Below are 22125 nucleotides of genomic sequence, written 5' to 3'. Positions count from 1 at the left end.
AAAAGGCATGTGGATGTGGCTCTTGGGGGCGTGGTTTAGTGCTGAGCTTGGCACTGCTGGGTTGACAGTTGGACTTGATGATCTTGTAGGGCTTTTCCAACTTTTATGGTTCTGTGCTTCAGTGATTGCATGGTGCTGATGGCCAGAGCAGGGAGGTAGCACTGTTCCCATCGTGGCCTCAGCCCTGTGTGGTTCAGGCACAAGGGAGCATCTCACCCACCCAAGCCAGGAGCTCTGAGGCATGAGGGATTACTCAGGTTTGTGTTGTCCTCATTGGAGCTGGGCACTGAAACTGGGTTAAGGAGATGTTGTTGACCCAGGCTGTGACCTGTCAGCACAGGGCTGTCAAGAGCAGGGTGTGTTTCTACCCTTTGTTTTAGAAAACACTCTGCAGTGGGATTTCTGCTCTTGTTTGGACCCACAGACCCACACTGCTAAAGGGACTATGATATCTCACATATCCCTTCTCATGTTTAATTAATGCCTCTCTTAATATTTTTTTTTAAATTTCCCACACTGGCAGTGTGTTAAAAGGTTACTGTGGTGTTTGTAGCCATGGATTTGTAACACACAGAGGCTTAAAGGACCCTGATCTTTCCCAAACTGAGCTGACTGTAATATACAGGCTGCTAATGATGTTTGTTGAAGGGTGTGCCGAGACTGTGTCTGACCAACTCAAATCAGGTTTGTATGGACAAAGTTAGAAATTTCTCCAAACAGCTGCATCAGGAGGAGAGTACCAGTGAAATTAAGAGGTCCCAACATAGCAAAGGTTGTTTATATATTGTATTTAACTCTAATTGGGTTAGCAGCTGAGGCTCTGAGGATTAAATAAACTGACCTAAATACTGGTCTCAGTGGTCTTACTTAATGTCTAGTTTCCTGCATTTCAGTCGATTTGGGTTCCCAAATACTCTCCAAAGCATGTTATCTTTGTGTCAAAAAATGTAAAACTATACTGTATTTTTTCTTGTGATTCTGACAAAGCAATTCTCATTTGGAGAGCAGACTGTAAAGAGATTAAACAATATCCAAAGAAAACACCTGATCCATCCCAGCCTTGTGGAAGGAATGCAGAAGTAGCAGGGATGGAGTGAGATGGTGTCCAGGCAGGATTGCTGGCACTGGCAGTTATTATTCCAGCTAATAGCAGATGGTAGAGAGGAGAAATCATCCATTTTCATTTACAATTTATTTTTGTGCTGCAAGAGGCAGGATTGCTCGAGTCATTGCTGTCAGGCAGCCCTCTGGAAGGAAAACCTTACTTACCGTGAGGGATATTTTTAGAATGAGTTTTTCATCCTTGTATATTGGGAGAAGATGCTGCAGGGCCACGAGTGAGATGGAGAATGAGCCCATTCACTGACAGAAGGACTGGAGGATTTTCCTACAGGAGGGGACCAGTGTTGATCTCACAGGGGGTTTATTGAGTCAGGAAAAATCTGTGTTTGTGGATATGTAAGCAGCACCTAGATCACATTTTAGCTGGATAATTTCTGTCTTAAGCTTTTGTCTGTCCCTGTTCAGGACAATGAGGTCATGTGATGGAGACATGAAGGTGCTTGGGGCAGTGAAGTGGCCTGAAGGGGACACAAAGGTGCTCAGGATGGTGAAGTGACGTGAGGAGGATATGAAGGTGCTTGGGACAAAGTGGCTCGGTGTTTCCCACATCTTCATTCAAGACAAGAACAACATTTTCTTGTGGCCTGTGAAGGCCAAATGTGGAGAAGCCCAGTTGCTGTACATCCCTTGGCATTTGGAGTAGATTTGTGTGGTTGTGCTGAAACCACTAGTCCCCTAAGATAAAGCAGCCTGTTTCTTCAGTTTAAAACTCATTTTTGGTCTGCATCTTGTCCAAGCTCACATCCTATGGCTGGATTTCCTGACTGCCCAGTATGGGGGACCTTGAAGGGATTGCAGCTGCAGGGCTTGGGCTCTTGGCACTGCGTGGCTGGAGGGGAGTCCCTTCCTGTTCCCATGTTCTCCTGCCCAAAACCTGCCCTGCAGGGGCTTAATTTGACACCCTGAAGGTGGTGATGCAGACACCCCCTGTGCTGTGCCTTGGGGGCAGTTTCCCTGGACACCCTCCCTGGGCACTGTGCCCCCAGCCCCTGCCTGGCTCTGCACTCAGGATGGTTTGTTCCCCTGCAGGTTTTCCGGACAGATCTGATCACAGCCATGAAGATTCCTGACTCCTTCCAGCTGAGTCCTGACGAGTACTACGTGCTGGCTGATCCCTGGAGGCAGGAGTGGGAGAAGGGTGTCCAGGTGCCAGCAAGTGCCGAGGCCATCCCTGAACCTGTGGTCAGGTAAGTGAGCAGGGTCTCCTCCATCTGGTTCTGTCCACGGGGAACCTGGTCTGGTTGGGGACCTGGTCCTCTGCCTGGTCCTCTCTGTGGGGTTCCCTCTGCCTTGGTGGGGTGCACACCATCTGGGAGAGCACATAGAGGTGATGCTCAGGATGCTGGGCTTGCACAGGGATGCACGGGGACCTTCCACCACATCCTGAGAAGTCCCTCTCATGTGCGTGGTTTTTTTTTGGTCAGTGGCCAGCTGGGACAGCTCCTTGTTTGCTCTTGGTCAGGAAATTTTAAAAAAGACCTGATAAAATCAAAGGAACAATAAAAAAATAACAACAGAAAACCATGCAGAATGCCAGCCTCTGCCTGGCTGCTTGATGCTTCTCTGTTGAGGAGCATGTGGTTGTACCGCTGGTATTTCACGGCAGGGGAGCAGGAGTTGGCCTTTAAATTAAAAACTTCCCTCTTTACCATGTTTGTGCAGATTGGAGACGTGCTGGGCATGCTGAGATTCAGGGCTTGAGAAAAGGAGCCCAGCAAACACAGAAGCATCTCCCAAGACCTTGTAGAGATGACGTCTGTCAGCAGAGATCGGGGGCTCATTAGCTATTTTAAAATAGGGAACTGAGTTTTAAAATAGACACTCAAACAGCTGCTCAGGCGAGAAGGAAACATTGGGGAGCTGCTACTCCCTTTGACGTGTGTGGGGGATTATCCCAGGGCATGGCCAAAGCTGTGGGGGAAAGGTTGGTGCTGCCAGTGGGGGCAATGGAAAAGGCTGGGAAGGGACCCCAGAACTTGCAGGGTTGGATCTGAAAAGTTGCAGGATCAGACCCAAAATTCCCCACAGGGTTTACAGGAGCTTTCCATGTCTCCTGTGTTCCCTTTGTGATGTGTGACATCGTGTGTGCATCCTGCAGAAACACTCGTGCAGCGTTGTGCCAGGGTGATGCTGGGACTGCTCATGGGAGCAGGGTGGCTCCTGGGGGATGTGTTTTGCCAAGGGATTTGGGCACAGAGCAAAGGCTGGTGGAGGCTCTGCTTGTCCCACAGCAACAGCAGCTGCTGCTGCTGCAGCTGCCGACCCCGCTTCTGAAATAAACTTTTGTGTACGCTCCCCTTCCTCCCCCGGGGAAAACAGAGAAAGAAATGAAACTTTAATGAGTCTGAACACATCAAAAGGGAAGTTGTAAAGGGGGCTGTTGAGTTGATTTAATCCTTGGGAAAAAAAAAAAAGCAGCCAAAAAAAAAGAGAAGGGGGAAAAAAAACCAAGCCTGTGTGTGAAATATCTTTTTTTAGTTGTCTTTGATAGCTAACCGCAGTCTGGCCTTGCCAGTGCTCTGCTTCCCAGCTGAGGGCTCGTGCCGGGGCTATTTCCAGCTGAAAAGTGATAGCTTGGCACTGCCTGGGCTGGCAGTGCCCATGTAGAAGTGCTGCTTTCCAGCAGTGGGATTTGGCATCCCAGACCTCACAGCCAGAGGCTCCTGGGGTGCAGGACAGGCTGGAAATGTGCCTCTCTTCTTGTCTCCAAGCCCTTGGATTTGGGGGTGCTGGAGCAGCTCTGCTGCACGTTTTCATTCCTCAAGGGACGCCTGGAACAGGTCATTCCCTCCCAGGTCCCCATCCCACTCTCCTGCTCTGGCACCCCCAGCACCATGATGATGGTGGTGGGGTCCCCCTTTGGTTTCTGGAGGGGACGTCCTGGTGCTGCTCATTCACTTGAGTGTGAAATTTCACTTCCAGTGTCAGTTTCTCTTCCAGTGTTATCCTCTGAAGAATTTCCTAATTCTTGGGATTATTTTACTTGTTTGATTATTCTCAAAATTGGCACTTTTCCATAATCCTTGATGAATTGCCTCCTGAAATAGTTCCAGCTCTTTCTTCAGTACCTCAACATTGTTTTGAGCTCAAGCCTTGCTCTACAAAGAGGTTGTTTTATTTTTAAAGCAACAGATATTAGAAAGAAATTCTTCCCTGTGAGGGTGGTAAGGTGCTGGCTCAGGTTGCCCAGAGAAGCTGTGGCTGCATCTCTGGAAGAATGTCCAGGCTAGACAGGGCTTTGAGCAGCCTGGTCTAGTGGAAAGGGTCCCTACTCATGGCAGGATATTGGAGCTAGATGACCCCTTTAAAGTCCTTTGTAAGTCTGTAATTCTGAAATCTGTCCTATTCTCTGTGACCTCTCAGATACTCATTGCTGACTCCATCACTCCCAGCTAATCCCAGGTGGATTTCTGCAGCCCCTCTAGTTTGTGTCACAGCCTGCTCATCCCAGGCTGCTCCTGGGCTGCTTGGAGATTGTGTTGCTTGCCCACAGCTTCAGCTTCCTCCTCTTTCTTCTCCTGTTGCTCTATCTTGCACTGTGTCTCAATTGCCTGAACCATGTCTCTGCTGGCTGGACAGCAAGCATGGCCTGGAGGGCTTTGTCCTCGGATATTGTCCTGTTTGGGATATTTTGCCTTCCCCAGTGTGATGGGAGGGAAATGAAGAGCTCATTTTACAGCAGTGTTAATGGTTGCACCTGGTTTGTAGCCATGATGCACTCCCAGGGGGACAGGCAGTGATACTGCCAGATTTTTTTTTAATCAGGACAGAATGCACGCCAGAAGGCACAGCAGAGATGGTGTGCTTCTGCTGAGCAGCTTGCCCTCCCAAAGCATCCCTGCCCTCAAGGTTTTCCCACTTGGGCCACTGATGTGAGAATGGGAGGTGGAAAGGGCACTGTTGGACTGCCAGGGACAGTGCAGACTGCAGTAATTTTGCTATCTCCAGGGTTAGACAATTCTTTCTTGCATCTTGCCTTGTTTTGGAGAAATGTCAAATGTTTTTTCACAAGAGATGACTCTATTTCATCTGCCTTGAGAGAGCAGCCTTAAAAGGCCTTACAGCTCCATTTACCTCCCCTGTTTAATTGCTTTTTACCTCCCCAGTTTAATTGCTCACCCCAGTCTCCCTCCCAGGAGCAGCCACCTTGCTGGTCCTTCCTGAGCTGCTGCTTTTGCCCCCCACCCTGTGGCTGCTTCCTCATGGCCTCGGCATCACTTCCCTCCTTTGCTTCCAAATTTTCCTTTCTCCCTACTCAAAAATTTTGTCTAAACCCAACATCCTCTCTGTGTTGGGTATGGACGATCCAAATTCCTTTAATCTGCTGAAAAAAGTCCCAGCATTTATTTTTTTTTGTGGACTGGAAATGTGGAGCCCAGCGGCCAATGCTCTTCCTCACTGTCAGCACTCTGGTTTCCCCCATCTCAGAGGTGTAACAGAGCATCCTGCCCTTAGGGGGTGATGCCTGTGCTAATCCAGTCCTGATGTTGTCAATTCTGACAGCCACTTCCCTGTGAAACTCCTAGAGGGAGGTGGGGAGGCTGGAGAGAAGACACTAGAGCCCCGGGAGCTGGCGAGCAGAAAAGCACTGCCTGCAAAATAATAGCCAGCCCATGGTGCTGCTGCTCAGGAGTTGGTTCCTGGGCTGAGCCATGGGCAGCCAGCAGATTGTGCCGTGGGGTGTGTGGGAGCTGCTTCCTGCTCAGGAGATGGAGCTCATTGTCTGAAGGGTGCTGTGAGTTGGAGCAGAGATGGATCTCGTTGTCCAACAGCTGTGAGCTGGAGCAGAGATAGAGCAGAGATGGAGCTCATTGTCTGAAGGGTGTCATGACTTGGAGCAGAGATGGAGCTCCTTGTCTGAAATGTGCTGTGAGCTGGAGCAGAGATGGAGCAGAGATGGAGCTTGTTGTCCCAAAGGTGCTGTGAGCTGGAGCAGAGATGGAGCTCGTTGTCCCAAAGGTGCTGTGAGCTGGAGCAGAGATGGAGCTCGTTGTCCCAAAGGTGCTGTGAGCTGGAGCAGAGATGGAGCTCGTTGTCCCAAAGGTACCATGAGTTGGAGCAGAGATGGAGCAGAGATGGAGCTCGCTGTCCGAAAGGTGCCGTGCATGCAGCCACTGCTGCTTTTTTCATCTCCCTCCTGGCTGCTTGGAAACTGGCTCTAGGTTTTGTGCCTCCAAAGCTGAAAATGAGATTTTTAAAACATTTTGTTTTACTGAAGCTGTAAAATGTCAAAAACTGGGGTAGAGGCAGAAGGCAAGAGCTGTATTTTAAGGAATGCTTTCCTCAGAAAGCATCTGTCTCAAAATGCCTCCACTAAGAGCCACCTTAAACTCTAGGGTCCTTTCTGGGTTAGCACAAATTGCAGTGCAGTTGTGAGGAAAGCGGGGAAGGAAGAGGTGCAGCATATCTTGGCTTGTCCCAGGAGGATGCTGCTGGCAGCCACCTGGATGCCAGGGTCATCAGAGGCAGCAGAGGAGATCAGCTGTTTCCTCTCCATGATTACTTCTGGCTCACGGCTATTCAAAAGGGTTTTATTTGAACCCAAGAATTTTATTGGCCTGAGAATTGCCCAGAGCTTGAAGGGCTCCTGTGTGCAGATAAAAGCCACTTCCAGTCAGATGGGAGCTATCAGAGGAGTGAGTAGTCAGGGCAGCTTTCCCTTTTAACAGGCAGGCTGGCATCCCCTGCCCTGTGTCTCCTGGTCATCCACCTGCAGTGTGGGTGGTGGTGACACTGCAGCCCTGTGGTACCATGCTCCACCTCTGCTAGAGACCATAGTGGAAGGATCTCCACTGGCTTTTTTGGACCAGAGCTGAGCCTTACAGCCCCTGTGTGAACTCTGCAGTTATTTTACAGTTGTGTAAACAGAAGCACAGAGATTTCCAGCATGAGGAGATCCAGATGCAAGGTCCCAGTCTGCTGTGGGGTGCAGTTGGGTGTTGGAGGCAAAGTTGGCTCATCTCAGTACAGCTTCAGGATTAAACAAGGTAAAGTAAGGGTAAGAGTTATCAGCAGTTTGGGAGCATCAGGGGCTTTGGGTGCCTCTCCTGTTGTAAATGGGAAGATGGGAGAAACTCATGAGTTTTGTATTCTCAGTCACACCATAATAAACCCCAAAGGACATGGACTTTGCTGGTTGATGTGGGTGCTCGTAGGAGGCTGTGAAGCCATTTTTGGGCAGTGGATGTGCCAGGGACCTGGTCTTGTCCCTTCCTACTGGTGGCGATGCGTGTTGAGCTTGCACAGCGGAGCATCACTTCGTAAAGCAGCGGCACCTACATGGGATTTTATGCACCTGTGCAGGTTTTATTTCCCCCTTTATCTGATGATTTAATGTTCTTGGCATGTGGCTCCTTCCCCAGGCTGACAGGGATGCAAGCAGGATCTCAAGGTGGCTCTTGGATCTCGCATTAAGCCACATTAGTATGTGCTGTAGATTCTGTTTCCTGTGAATTTGCACACAGCGGGAGGACGAGCAGGAAGGCTGCTTCTTGCTGGCAGGCTTCCCAGATATTCTTGGCATTGCAGATCTGTACTTGCATCGTCGCTGTGGCTCTGTTTTAACAGAAAACAGAAAGTGCTGTGGTAAGGCACAGCCCCGGCGAGTACCAGCTTGGCAATGGCGGCGGCACCGCGCGAACGCCGTCTGCCATAGCAGCATGATGGCCCTGCCCTGTCCTGTCCTCCTCCCCCAGTGCCCTCTGCCCTTCTCTGATGGCCACACACACAGGTCAGGCAGCTCCTGCTGTGCTCCTGGGAACACATCCAGGTGCAGAGCTGGCTGGATTGGGATGCTGTGGCACTGCCCACTCGGTGTTCATCTCCTCTGGGCTGTGCTGTTCTTTACTGGACTCCCATCAGGAGGTGCTCCCACGTCTCCAGGATCTCCAGCAGCTCTTTACAAGGGTATGTATTGCTGGCAGGTCGTGGTTTGGTGATGCCAGTGTCATTGGCAGAAGAGGCACACAGAGCAGGTCTGTCTGTGGGAAGCAGTGCTGGAGATGAGTGTACTGAGGCGGGGAGAGGCATGAACTGGTGCACCGGCAGTGGGTGTAGGACTGGAACACATCCCTGCCCCCATCTTGCACTGAAAAGACACCTCAGGTCCTCCTCACAGGGCTGGGTGCTGCATCCAGAACACCCAGCAAAGGGAGAAAACCCCTCCAGGAGCAGTCTGTGCTGCAATGTGGAGCATGGTAGCCTGAGGAGAGGTGGCCAGGCTGTCCTGGCAGCAGGGTGGCACGATACAGATGTCCCAGCTATGCCTGGACGTCACCTCTCCATGTCCCCTGGGAGTGCTGGCTGGCAGCCAGGCTGTATCCCTGCAGTCCCAGCCCGGGGAGGGCTTCCCGAGGCTGCCTCCTCAGTGTGTACTCGATGAACCAGCACACTTTGTTCTCACTGCTGAGCTTGGACTTCCTCTCCTCGGTCGGCGACGCAGGCTGGCTGTTGACTCATCAGCTGCTTCCCTTGGGCTTTGCTGCAGAAGGGGCAGGCAGGATTCTGCAGCAGTTTGAGTAGCTTTTGGAGTAGAGCTTTTTTTCTTTTAACATAATCCTTTTTTTTTTCCTCTTTTTTTTTTTCCTCCTGTTTTTTTTTTCCCTTCCCTCCAGCTCATCATGAAAAATGTGTGAGTTTGGAGCTTGCAGATGGCATGCTGGCGATTTTACAAAGGGCTATTTCTTGAGTTGGTTATCCCCGTACTGTTGCTGCCTGCCCTTGAATATGCCTGGGTTCTGGTATGCTCCAGAAATGCATGTACACTTCCCTCAGAGACTGTGCTCTGATCAAAAGAAATGAAAATCCCAATTGCCCTAGGCCTAAATGTTTTGATCACAAGCCCTGGGCTGTGTGTGGGGAGGGGAAGGCTCCCTGCCTGCCCATTCCTGGGGACCCCCACAGTGACAACTGGCTGTGGTGAGGATGGGCTGGCCAGTGGCACTGATCCAGGACTGCAAAATAATCCCAATGATATAACATCAGTGAGTTTGGTCTCCGGCTCTGCCACTGGGAAAGGGAGGTTTCCAGTCAGATCTGCTCAGGCATCCCTTGTTCCTGTAGGCAGTGGGGAGGGATGGCCTGTGCACTGGATGGTCTGTCCTGCCAGGGCTTCAGGTACCTGGTTTAGGATGGGATGAATCACACCCAGGGCAGCAGAGGGTCTGGGCCATGCAGAAGGGGGCACTGGTGCTACAGAAGGGAGCACTGGTGCTGCAGAAGGGGGCACTGGTGCTGCAGAAGGTTGTTGGCTTGTGCCCAGTGCCTGTAAGTGCTTTGCAAAGGAGTGAGTGTGATTTACTCTGCCTGTTACTTGTCATCATTTCTGGTTTACTGTCTGCTTGACAAGTTCTTGTGTGGGCTTTCAGCAGGTCCTCACCTTTATTAGTTTGCTATGGGAAATGTGTTAATCCAGCCTGTTCTTACCTCATTCTGAGCCACTTGGACTTTTATTTTGAATGTTTGCTAATCTTCCCAGTGGATGCCTGTGGTTTATACTGGATCAAGCACACAGAAAGTCAAGTGTATTTCAGCAGCAAATGTGTAGAACGAGTGAGCTGGATTTCCTGCTGCTCTGTAACAAGGTTTACAGCTCTTGGGACTGACTCTGGTTTGATACAGCCTTGGGAGCCTCCACATCTCACTCCATTGCCTCTGCTCTCCATCCAGAACCATGGATTTATTGTGAAGCCAGGCAAACCTCAGCAGCTCTGATTGCTGGGCTTGCAACCAACAGCACTAATGAAATCACCTCTCAGTGATTTAGTGCACCTTGGGTCCCCTTTGAACAATGCAAGCAACTATTACTTTTAAGTGCTCTCCAGAGTGATGGGAGGAGTGGGATAGCCCAGCAGCAGGAACAGCTGCTCAGCTCTTGGTGCTGCTGCGGGTAATCCTGTTGAATTTAGGTGAAGTGTTGCTGGAAAGTGAGCTTCACTATGTGGCCAGGACCTTGGGGAGGTGGAGGAGAGATGTAGGTGGTTTCTCTCAGTGCACTTGAAGAAGATCTGGAAAAGCTGATCTAGTTGAAGGTGTCCCTGCTCATGGCATGGGGCTTGGATTAGGTGACCTTTAAAAGTCTCTTCCAATTCAAACCATTCTGGGGTTTCATGAAGTGCACCCAAACGAGTGTAGCTGCAGTGGGATGGTGGAGGAGACAGATGGACCCCTCCTTGTTCTCTGGGATGGGCTGTGAGCTGCTTGGAGTGTCTCAGCATCAGAGCTGTTCTCATGTGTTTCAGGGTTCAGTGTTAGTTCAGCGATCCAGAACACATTAAAAGAGTCTGGATGCTGCCTTTTCAAATTCCACAAAGCTTTGCTTTCAGTGGGCTGGGTTTCTTTAAGGAGACCCATGTGAAGATACTGTGCTGGTGGATGGGAGTTGTCATCTCGTGCCCATGTCTGTGTTTTGAGCTTTGCCACACTCAGCTCTGTGAGTAACAGTGTCAGCGGGATTTGTCCAGTTCTTGATCTGCTGTGGCTCATGCTCAGACCATGGCAGGTGCAGAGCTGCCACCACTGCTCATGTCTTCTGTTTCTGGTCTCCATTAGTAGGTGGATACAAAGGCAAGTGGAGCTGTTTGCATTACTGAAGTAATTATGGAAACATTATCTGGCTGGGATAATTAATTCCAGATGCTTTAATGTTAGTAGCTTGGCTTAAGTTACATAAAGAAGCAACTTTTTTTTTTTGTCTTTTTATATCCAGAAAACACACACCCAAGTGTCCCTGGCTTCTCTAGTAGCAATTCCAAGACACGTATTGTTTAAATGGAAATGAGCAGGATACTGGCAGCCTGCAGGCTGGGTTTGGAGAAGGTTGGTGTATGACATGGGTCCCTGAAGGACCATGGGTGGGTCAGTGATGCTCTTGGAAAGGGGGAGAGCAGCACCTGTGGGTGCTGGGGCTGGCTCTGCCCTGCTTGCCTGCAGGGAGAAGGTGCTGTGCCCTGGAACTGGAGGCTGCTGTGTTTTGCTGGGTTTCGGAGCCAGAAGAGCAGCACAGGCTGTGTCACCTCCCAGCAGCAGGGAGGGACGGTCCCCCTGCCGTCTTCAACATCACTGTTAGAGCTGAATGGCACAGAGAGAAAAGGGGGAAAGGAATATGGAGAAGATGTTTACCCAGCATCAGAAATTATGTGTGCATTTTGCTCTCAGCCCAGACACTGCTTTTGTTTAGTCTGCCAGAAAAACATCTGCGTTTTGTTGTTCCAATCAGCCCACCAGCAAACCACTGCCCAGCCACTGCTGTGTCCCTGCAGCCGTGGTTTTCCTCTCTCAGACACTGTGGAGATGAACCCAGCTGTGCTATGGTGCTCTCCTCTGCCTTGGGAAAGCAGACACTGCTCTGCACCTGAATTCTTCTGTACCAGGTCCCCGCTCCCATCTACATCAAAATGATTCTCTGGGCACTGAATCAGAGTTGCAACTTAAATAATTCATTTGTTGAGCTAAATCTCAGTGAGATTTAGGCTGGAATATAAATGTGAGAAAGACAGGGACATCAACACTGGTCTTCCTCTAGTCTGCTGTGTATCAGGCTTTTTATGTGGTGATAAACAGCTCAGAAATGGAATTGGAAAAGCTGTCTGGGTTTCACAAGATGGCTGTTTAGTGCCTCCTGTTCACTTGTTTTCCTCTTTTTATCACATCAAAGAAGAGTGAATCACTTTCTCCTTAGAGGATTATGTTATTCCAGGGGCCTGGAAGGACCCATTATGGTTACAGGCTATTACAGAAGGAGATTTCAGATGGGGAGGGAACAACTTAGCATTTTTCTTACTGCACCTGTTAATTGTAATTGGGAGCTTCAGCTGCATTTCTGTAAAACTTCCAGAGCGTGCCTGTGTAAATCCTAAACTGCCAGCAGCTCGGGAGGGGCGACCTTACCCCATCCTTAATGTTCTGCATGGAAATGGGATTGTCACAGGGGGATTTCCAAGCCCAAAGAGAGAGCCCTTGAATGGTCCAGGAAAGGAACTTGGCTGTGCCCTGCGGAGCTGTGCTGTGCTGCTTACGGATCAGATGCTCCCCATGGCTGAGGATGCTTTAAAAGCTGATAATGAAAATTTCTGATGTTCACTGGGTAGCACCAAGTGTCAGAATTCAGCTGGGAAAGAGCAGTGGCAGCTGAAGGGGGCACCCTGTCCTGGGCTGGTCCCTGCCTGGCCGGGGACAGCAGGGTCCCTGAGACATGCTGGGGTCCCCGAGACATGCTGGGATCCCTGCCATCCTGTGGTTCCTGACGCATCCCCAGCGCAGGAGGGCTGGGAGTGCAGTCTGCACAGCCACCCAGGCATTACTGCACAGCCACCAGGATTACGTCACCTGGAACTGCACTCACTGGCTGCTGGCACCCGAGGGCAGGACGCTGCTGCAAGCAGCATTAACCCCTTCCTGAACATCCTCAGTGCCACTTGGGCAGCACAAAGGGACCTTCACAGAGCTGAGCGTTAGCCAGCGATATCTGTGCAGTCAGGGGGTGCATTTTGGGCACAGCTGCTCCTGTTCCTGGATCCTCCTGGGGCCAAATTCAGCTGCTTTGTTCTCTCAGTACAGCAGCAAAAGCCAAGTGGAGCTTTGTGGCTGGAGTATGTGTAACTGCCTGTGTAGGTTTTTGGGACGAGCACTTAAAGGAAGTTGTGGGTTATAGCAAAGGGCAGTGCCAGCCCAGCCACCCTCTGTGCCCATCAGGGGCAGTGGGGACAAACTGCTCGTGGCACTGAGCTGTGTGCTCAAGCAGGGATGTACTCGGGAGGGGCTGATGTTAAGTTCCCTCCATCAACCTTTTTTGCTAGGAATGTGCTTGTTGCAGCCCCTGCCATGAAGATAGCCTACAAATGGTGCAATGTGGGTGGCAGGTGGGGCCATCAGCCATCACAGGTTTCCCTTCCCAGCCCAGAGGTTCCCATTCCCGTGGCTGCTCTGTTGATGTATGTATGTATGATGAATTTTCATGGATTTTCAGAGGCTACTGCCAAATCTTGAGGGGGTTTTGGCTCCAGCAGCCAATAAAGAAATACTGCAAATCATTTATTTTCTGCACAAAGTGGTCTCAGTGGTGCCATCTCATTCTTCTCAGGTTCTTGTTTGTTTTAAAATAAAAGGGTTTGGTGACAGTGCTCTGTTGAGATACACTGTGTCACCTCCCTCCCTCCCTCTCCAGGACCAGCTGCCTCCAGCTACTCTTCTCCATCCACAGGAGGTTGTGTTGACAGACTCTGGGTATCTGTGGTCCCTCCTGCAGGGTCCAGGGGCTCTGGTGTCAGGTGGCTTGTGCCAGTGGTGACAGCAGGGTGCCCACAGGGCCCTGCACTCTGTCCTTGTGACCAGGGTGCTCCAGATTTTACCTGGAGTATCTTCAGCCAAGGAGGGAAGGGGTGAAGTGCACAGGTACCTGTTAGCACCAAGACCTGGGTGAGCCTAAAGACACTTCTGGGCTCATCCAGCTGCTCAGGCCAGCTTGCTGGCAGGTCTGAACCTCAGGCCAGTTTATTGAAAACCTAAATATATATTATCTTCTTGGCCTTCCCTTTTGTCTTCGAGCCCAGCTTTGGGAGTATAGTTTTTGGCTCATGGTTTTATAGCCTTTACTAGAAGCCATAAAAATATAAGAAGTAGGAGTAACATGGTCAGTAAATCTGGGTGTGGGAATGCTGAGGATCACAAACCCTTGTGTGTGGGTTGTGGCTCATTATTGTGACCATCCACCACTATCTCCAACCCTATCCTTCGCCTTTATACCCCCAGGCATTTTTTCTAACTTAAATGCTTAAATTCTGCTCTGCTGTTGAGAGGCAATGTATAAAATCTGTTAGCTTAAGTTCATTAGAAAGTGGGGAATCCAGTCCAAATGGCCTGCTAGATACTATTTTAATAAACAGAAAGTGAAAATCATCCCTTTAAATTGCCCTTTTAAAGCTGTTGTGTGCCACAGGAGAATTCCCCCATAAGCAGAGCTGGTGGTAGGAACAGTATCAGCACTGAGGGCAGAGCTGTCTTTCCACTGACTTTCTTAAGCTGACTTATTTATGGACCTGGGACAAGACTAATTTAGACTGGAATGGAGGTAAAGAAAAGATTACTGACTAATGTCTTTGTTGTAATAAAATTAAGTATTTTTTGATGAGAAACACTATGCAGGATTAATTATTTCTAATATATTAAAAGGGAACATATAGAAAAAAAAGCCTTCTCCCTTCAGCCAAGTGAAGCATTCAGTTTACAGAGATGATTAACCATGGGAATTCGCTGAGTATATTTTATTACTGTGTAATCTTCTCCAGGGATAGATGTGATCCTCAAGAGTGTTGGGGTCCACTTACTCCTTTTCCTCAAGTGCCCTTGAGACCCACTTTCAGACTAATGGCCTCAGGTTTGTTGTGATTTTCAGGCTGATCCCAATTTTCAGCCCTTCATTTAAACGAGCCTTTGATTGATACAGGATTTGAAAAGAATGCTGTGTCTCTGGGTAAATAAAGGAGTAAATGCTCCTCCTGTGTAATTGAGCTTCTGGGAATGGTCTGGCTTGGAGGAGGCTTTGCCTCTGTGATTCTTTGCCACGATGGTGCAGGGAGTTCAGGTGGGTTGGTGGCTCCTCCTGTGCAGACTCATCATCCAGCCTGGGAATTTCTTTGTCCACCAAGCAGCTATTTGGAAAGATAGTATCCCAATGGATTAAGACCTGTCCCTGCACTAAAGGGGAGCCCTGATGACATCCCCAGCTCTTGGAGCCCAGCAGGAGATGGAGAGACACTGGTGAGGGCAGCCTCTGTGCTTTGTTCCCTTTTTCTTGCTATGTCTCCACTGCAGTGCTTGGACAGCACAAAGCTTACAACTTTCTGGGCTCCAGTTTCTTGAAGCAGCTGGAGGTGAGGAAGGGTGCCCAGCTTGGGCTGTTTTCTGTATTGCTGTGAGGCAGCAATATCCTTTCCAAAGGATTGCTCTCTTGTCTTGAACTGTAGGATCTCTTCCTTCCAAAGCTCTGTCACTGCAGTCACTGATCTTTATATCTCAGCCTTTGCAGGTGTGGTAGCATGTGTCAGGAAGGAGTGGGCTGCTTTTTAGGAATGTGATTTTATCCACCAAAGCAGATCCAGGAATCAATGGGAAGCTGTGCACCTCTGGGGCATTGGGGTGCCCCATGTGAGCCTCAGCATCTGGCAGCCTCCAGCTCCCCTCAGGGTGGGAGCAGTGTTCATGGGAACAGGCACAGGCTCTCTTAGGGTTTGCTGAATTGTTTACAAGCCATAAACCCTTTGTGTTTAACTGAGTGCTGCAGATGAGTCAGGGAGTTGATCTGGACTAGGCTTCCAGCAGATCTTCATAGGGTTATACAAGTGTCTCACTGTATAAAAAACAATTTAGCAGCTATTTCAGTTTTTTCATTTCTCTGTTTGCTGGTATTTGAAATGGTGAGAAAATGGCATGAACATGTCCCAGCATCCTCAAGCCTGAGTTAACTCCAGGGGATCCCAGCCCATGCTGCCAGGTCAGCATGGGGTTATAGGAAGGAAACTTCAAAAGTAAAGTTTAGTGATCCTCTTAAGAAGATACTTTTCATATTAATGCTTATTCCTTGTAGGAAAGTGTCTGCTGTGTGCTGCAGCACCTGATCATCCCTCCCTGATCCCTGTGTTCCCAGACAGGGAGAGGCACCTGCCATCACTGCACTGGCAAGTTTCAAACCTTTTAACAGAGTGCTGGTGAGCTTGTTAGATGTTTGTATCTTCATTACCTTGATCTTCATCATCAGTGATGTGATGAGAGGCAAAATGTCACTCTCCAAGTGCCAGTTCCCATTAAACCAAAACAGTGTAATTAAACTGCATTTAATTACAGTGTCAGAAAGAGCCGGACATTGAGTGCTGGTGGAGCTGTTACCATCAGTGAGCCCCTGAGCTCCCTGTGATCTCTGCATCAGCCAGGACCTGAGAGTCTAAACACAAATCCAGGTTTGAGAGTCTGAAATTAATCCAGTTTTGGGGGGGTTGGGAGTGCTGCTGGGGAGGTGGGTACATGACTTGAGGGGACAGTCACTTGTTTCCTGTCTCTGAGCATGAGGTTCAGCAAACTTCTCCATGAGGTATCTGCAGAAAGGAGATGGAGCTGTGTGCCCAGGTGGGAGTGGATGTGCCCAGGCTCAGGCAGGGGCTGGTCCTCACTGCTCTTGGTGGGCAGTACTGTATGCACTGTGTGAGGTAACCCCAAGGGGCTGCTCTATCTTGGTGGTAGAATATAAGAAAATAAAGATGGTGTGGAAAGCAATCTTACCCCTAAGGAATTGCAGCTGGACCAATTATCAAAGATTAGGAATAAGCCTGACTTTAACAAGCTACAGCTGTAAGCAATGAGAAGAAGAGTGCTATAAAGGAGTGGGGTGGTTGGGTGAGAAGGGAACTGGAGTCAGCTGGCTGCTGTGTGAAGAAGAGTCAGTGCTCTGAGGAGCTGCCCATGAGAAACATGAAGAAGGTATGAAACTTTTGTGATAGGAGACAGCAGTGTGGAACCCTTGCAATAAGATGATAACAGCTCCAGTCAGGTCAGCACCCTCATCACACTGAGTGCATTTCAGTGCAGTAAATGACCTGTTCAGGATACTCCTTTGATATGTACACAGAGCATTAATCTTTGCAGGTTTATGCCAGGGTAAAAATAGCAGCTCTTTGCCCCTGCCATCCCAAGTGTCCGTGGCTGGCTCAGTATCAGAGCATCACCTGTTGTAGGGGCTTTTGGGTGAGCAGCTTGTGTAACTTGGCTTAATGAGGGCTTATGGCCCTGACCTTGTGCTGCTAAGGCACCTCTTCCCAACAGAAGCATTCATTGCAGGTGGAGGACTGTTTTTTTCTCTCCAAAAGCCGGTGCCCAGCCTGGCTGCTCCCACACCCAGGTTCTGTCTCTGTGAGGGATGACCCAGACTTGGGCTCATGGAAAGGAGAGGTTCAGTCTGATGTGAACCAATGCATGTTGCACCAACATCTCCTGCTTTATTTTTTTTGTTAATAGCATCTTCCAGTGGCTAAAGGGGCTACAAGAAAGGCTGGACAGGGACTTTTTAGATGGGTGTGTAGTGACTAGACAGAGGGGAATAGCTTTGAACTGACAGAGGGCAGAATTAGATTAGATATTAGGAAGAAATTCTTCCCTGTGAGGGTGGGGAGGCCCTGGCACAGGCTGCCCAGAGAAGCTGTTGACTGCTCCATTCCTGGAAGTGTCCAAGGCCAGGCTGGATAGGGCTTGGAGCAACCTGGGCTAGTGGAAGGTGTCCCTGCCCATGGCAGGGAGGGGTGAAACTGGATGATCTTTAAGGTTCCCTCCAACCCCATCTATTGTGTGACTCTCTGATTTTAAGGGTTTGAGAGCTCCTTAGGTGCCAATCCCAAGGCTGTGGCTTGAGCATACCTCTAGTGTGTGCATTAGAGAAGTCAGTGAATCCCCAGGTCCTATCCTAGATTACAGTGAGATTGTTGTAAAATGTGGGGACTGAGAGCTGTCCTTCCATGTGGCTCTTTTTGGTTCTTTAACTTAAATTTGAAGATGTACTCAGGGCATTGGGTCACATGTTTCTTTTCAATTTACCAGTGGGGAAAGTAAAGCAAAAGAGATAATAAGAACCCATTTCTTGATGTTTCCCTCCCTGAGCCGTAAACTGTTTCTTCTCCTGCTGGTGGCTCTGGAAGTACCTCCAGTGTTTGTGACCACAGAGGACAGCAATTAAACTGCATGTCTGGGTCTCTTGGAACTCCAGGTTCATTTTCCTGCCCTGCCACAGATTTCCTTCCCGACCTTGGCAAGGCGGGTAGGGTCTCATTCCCAAGGCCAGCTGGGCTCAGGTGTCTCTCCTTGGCACATACAGAGTTTGGTGCACCTGGTACCACAACTCACCTGGCTCTGTGATGGACACCGTGGCTTTGCCCCAGACACACCACAGAGCACAGGGCACTCAATGCTCTGACATTAGCTTACGCAGCAGGACAGAAAGCAGATAAGTCTTCCAGGGATCAGCAGCCTTCCCAGCTGGCACTGGTGCAAGAGCAGGGCTGGGTCCTCCAGCTTTGCATGGGGAGAAGCTGTTTGGAAGGGGCTGATGTGCTGCAGTGAGGTATGTTTGGTTGCTGTTTCTTTGCAGCATCTTTCTGGCTTGATATCTGTGCCAGGAGGTGGATTTCAGGGGAGGAAGTGTGAGCTGTGCAAATCCTGCAGCAAGCTCCAGCTCCCAACTTCACTGAGATCTGTCAGCTGGCACAGACTGCTTCTCATTTCCAGCTTGTCCTCTGCTTGTATGTCATTAGGCGTGACACTGTTGACATGTGCATGGCAAGTTTCATGCATGTTGCTGCAGAGTTGCCAAGGAAAGGCAGAAGAGCTGACAGCCAGTGCCTGGTTACTCTGTGCAGGGAGTTTGCAGCAGATGAGGCAGCTCCTCTCCCCTCCCCTGTGGTTGTGATTAGAGAGCACTCAGAACAAATCTCAGAGGCCACCATGGGATGGTCCCCAGTGCCAAGTGTGCTGAAGTGCTGCCCAGCACGGCATGGCTGTGGCGCTGTAGTGTATGGCACACTGGAGGTGTTCGTGGAGATGTTAATGCCTGGGGGGCTTGATGTCAGTACTTGGAGCATCATCTCCATTGCACCTCATTTTTCTCATGTAAAGACTAATTTCTGCGGATGAATGGGAACACTCTTGGTATAGTTGCTCTCCTGAGGCTGTCAGTGCTGGCCCATGGACTGACTTCGGGTGCAGTGGCTTTGTTTTCCTTCACAGAGTCAGGTGCCCAGTGTGGTCTCACCCTCCATGGCAAGAAACAGAATATTTTTCTGAGTTGTAGCTCTTTTTCAACCTCCCCTTCTTTTCTTCCAGGATCATCCCCCAGCTGGAGAGCTCACTTTCACAGGTTTCACCCAGCAGCCTGCCTGGCTCTGAGATTTCAGAAGCTACAAGGACTTACTTGCAGGGAGTGAGCCGCTATGACCTGGATGAGCTCGATGCCTGCTGGTTGGAACTTGTCAACATGGAGCTCAAGGAGATGGGTGAGTATTGCTGGTTTGGGTTTTTTTTCTTTCTGGCCTGGGTGTCCCACAGTGGGCATTCAGGCTTTTTGAGTAAGCATGTGGAACTAAAGGCCTTGAAGAAGAAATGTCAGGAACCCTGGTCCTGTTTCCTGTTCTAGGCATCTCTAGATATCACAGCATAACATGGCCTGCATCCCTGCTGTTATATCACTGCACATTCTTCAGATTCTTTAGTGGATTTTGGTTGAGTGCAAGTACCTGAGCTTGGAATTTGACCATTGGCACTAGTGCTTAGCATGGTCTGCTGGGCAGATTTGTTGGCACAGACCCATGGGTGTGCGTAGTCCTGCCAGACTGTGGAGGGATTTTTCCAGTCCTTGTTAGGGAAGGGTTGCTGTGGTGTGGCTGCTGCCCTGCAGGTAGGAGTAACTCCTCAATAAAGCATTCACCTTGTGAGGTCAGTGAAGGCTCAAGCATGCCTACATGAAGGGTTAGTCCTGGTGGCAAAGGCCTTTCAAGAGTAGGGAAAAGAATTTTACCAGGTGCTTGAGCAGATGGGATAGTGCACTGTGGAGCAGGGGGGTTGTGTGTCTCTCCCAGGCAGCTGGTTGAGGGCTGCAGCAGGATTCAGGCTGAGGTCAGGAAGATGCAGTTCAGTGAGCTTGCATGGAGCACAGGTGAGCTCAGAAGATGGCTATGACATTGACTGATGCTGGTTTTGGAAGATCTGTCTTTCTGGTGTACTCATGATTTACAATGAAATTTTGTTACCATGACCTTGAGAAAGTTCTAGAAGCTGCCTTCACAGTTTGTCTGATTATCTGGTATAGGTATCCTGTATGTTGGATTCCCCATAATCTCAACATCGTGGAGCCTGTAGCATCACAGAGAAATCACAAGTCAGTTCTGCCCTCATTAGCTGGTCGTGTATTAGCAGCCTCAGCTCTGTCATTAGCACACACAGGTTTTGAGGCACTGGCAGCTGTAGTGAAGTCCTTGTGCAGAGCAGAGGGTGCTGCTGGATAAAGCCAAGTGCCTCAGTCCTGCTCAGGACTTGCAGAGGATCCACCCTTCCTAACCATGCACAGCTGCTGTTGCTGCATCAAGAAACCACCTTCAGCCACACTGGGCATCATTCTGACCTCACTGTGCCTTCACTGTATCCCCTGTTACATTTCCCTTGCCCTCTCCACAGCTGCATGGCCATCAGAAGTATCTCTGGGCTCCATGGAAGCGTTGTCTTTATTTCCACTTCCTCTTGTGTGTGTTTCATAAGTCTCTAGAAATGAAGTGGGCAGAGATCTGGCTTCTCCAGCCCAGTTGGATTAAATTTGCTTTATTATTTCTTCAAAGTATTAGGTTTCAAATGCAGTTTCCAGATGTGGAGCTCTTGGGGTTATGGCAGGTTGAGATAATTGGAAGGTCCCTGCCCCAGACCAGATGGGAGCTGGCTGCTGGCTGTCCCCATGTCACCTTTGGGCTGGCATATGCCAACCCCATGAGTGCTGGGGTAGAGTGGCAGCTTCTCCAGCAGCACTGCCTTGGGAGTGAATTGAGTTTAGGAGGGGAGGTTGAGCTTCATCCCAGCCATAGCCCTGCTCCTTGTGTGGGCTGGCACCTCAGCATGCCAGGACACAGGCAGTGCTTTGCTGCTGACCCACAGCCGTTCCCAGCAAGCTGCATTTTCTTCCCCCCATCTCATCATTTATCAGCCAGTCACCTTTTCCAAGGAGTGTCCTTAGGAGATGTTTGTCCAGGGATGGGATGGATGAAACCACAGAATCTGAGGAAGCCCTTGAGCCTTCCTGCCATCACCAGCTGTGAATGGTGATAAGGCCCAAGGTGATCCCAGCAGTGGTAGTGCAGAGAACATCACTGCCCATCCCTGCTTCTCCAGCCCATTCCTGTCACTGAGGGAGCACTGTCATTACTGGCTGAGCCTTAAATATACTGGGGAGAGAGTAGCTTTGAAAAGCAGTGTTTGGCATGTGAAATCCACTGCAGATACAGCTTCAGCCCAACAGATGCTGGTATCTTTCCCTGTCCCCCAGTCCTCCCAGCTTCTCTAGCATTGCAAGGATTGGTGTATTTTTTCCAGTGACTTGGAATGGAAAAGATGTGGCTTTGATGATACCCCATCCCTGATGCTGTGGGGAGCTGGGGGTTTGGCAGGTGGGAAGCAGGATGGGAGCTGGTGCTCCTGGCTGCAGGACCATGGTCACATCACCCATGGCAGCCATGCCTGCTGTGGGGGCTGGAAGTTGTTTGGCTTCTCTGAGGGGATGCATCTTCCTGCCCATGGAAGTGATGGGGTTTGGGTGCTTGTAGAGGAAAACTGTTGTAGCAAATCTGTTGCTGCTCAGCTCCTAGGCTGGGCCAGAGCAGCTTTGCTCCCTCTGCTTCCCAGATGGGAAAAGCCAGGGTGGGATTTGGGTGCCCTTCAGCACCCAAGGCAGAGGGTTCCTGCAGCCTGGGCTGGTCCAAGGCAGTCCATAAATAGCACTTTCTCCCGTAAGCCCTTGACATTAATGACACCATTAATGACTTGCTGAGATTTCCAAACCTGCTTTGCTAATCTCCAAGATCATTAACGTTACTTATGACTTAACTAGAGAATGGCAGCCTCTCCTCCCATTCAGAGGAGTCAGGAGTTATCTCCCAGCATTAATTTAGGAGGTAGGCAGAAGTTTAAATTCCTCACGGGTGTTTGGCTGAACTGTTGGCACTGGGCTGTCCAGGGGCACAATATGTCATTTCCAAAATATTTAATGACAAAGAAGCATCCAGATCTCTGACTGGCTCCTGAGGATGTGCAGGGAGGAGAGCTGGAAAACACCTATGAGATCATCCAGCTTGCCTTTTGTGGGTCTACCAGCACACCGCACATGCCTTTTCCAGTCCTTTTTAGGTCACCCCAGGGATGGAATTTTATCACCAAGATCAGATAAACGTCCAGATAGCTCCAGCTCTCTGCATTCTGCCTGCTGACTCCTCT

At 49.8% G+C, this 22125-nt stretch overlaps 1 protein-coding gene across 3 annotated transcripts in view; it reads left to right on the top strand.

Moving 5' to 3' along the window:
• The window catches only part of JADE2 (jade family PHD finger 2), a 73466-nt gene that overhangs the window by 18039 nt on the left and 33302 nt on the right, over positions 1 to 22125 (top strand). For all 3 annotated transcript variants that reach the window (XM_059860217.1, XM_059860215.1, XM_059860216.1), the window contains 2 exons: positions 2152 to 2309; positions 18979 to 19148. In XM_059860217.1, the coding sequence (XP_059716200.1) occupies positions 2152 to 2309; positions 18979 to 19148 (328 nt within the window). The remainder of the gene's footprint in view (positions 1 to 2151; positions 2310 to 18978; positions 19149 to 22125) is intronic.

This window comes from Haemorhous mexicanus, chromosome 15, assembly GCF_027477595.1.
Source record: "Haemorhous mexicanus isolate bHaeMex1 chromosome 15, bHaeMex1.pri, whole genome shotgun sequence".
In the NCBI taxonomy this organism is placed as follows: Eukaryota; Metazoa; Chordata; class Aves; order Passeriformes; family Fringillidae; genus Haemorhous; species Haemorhous mexicanus.
Note: the sequence above shows the minus strand (reverse complement) of the source record. Positions and strands in the feature narration are given on the sequence as shown.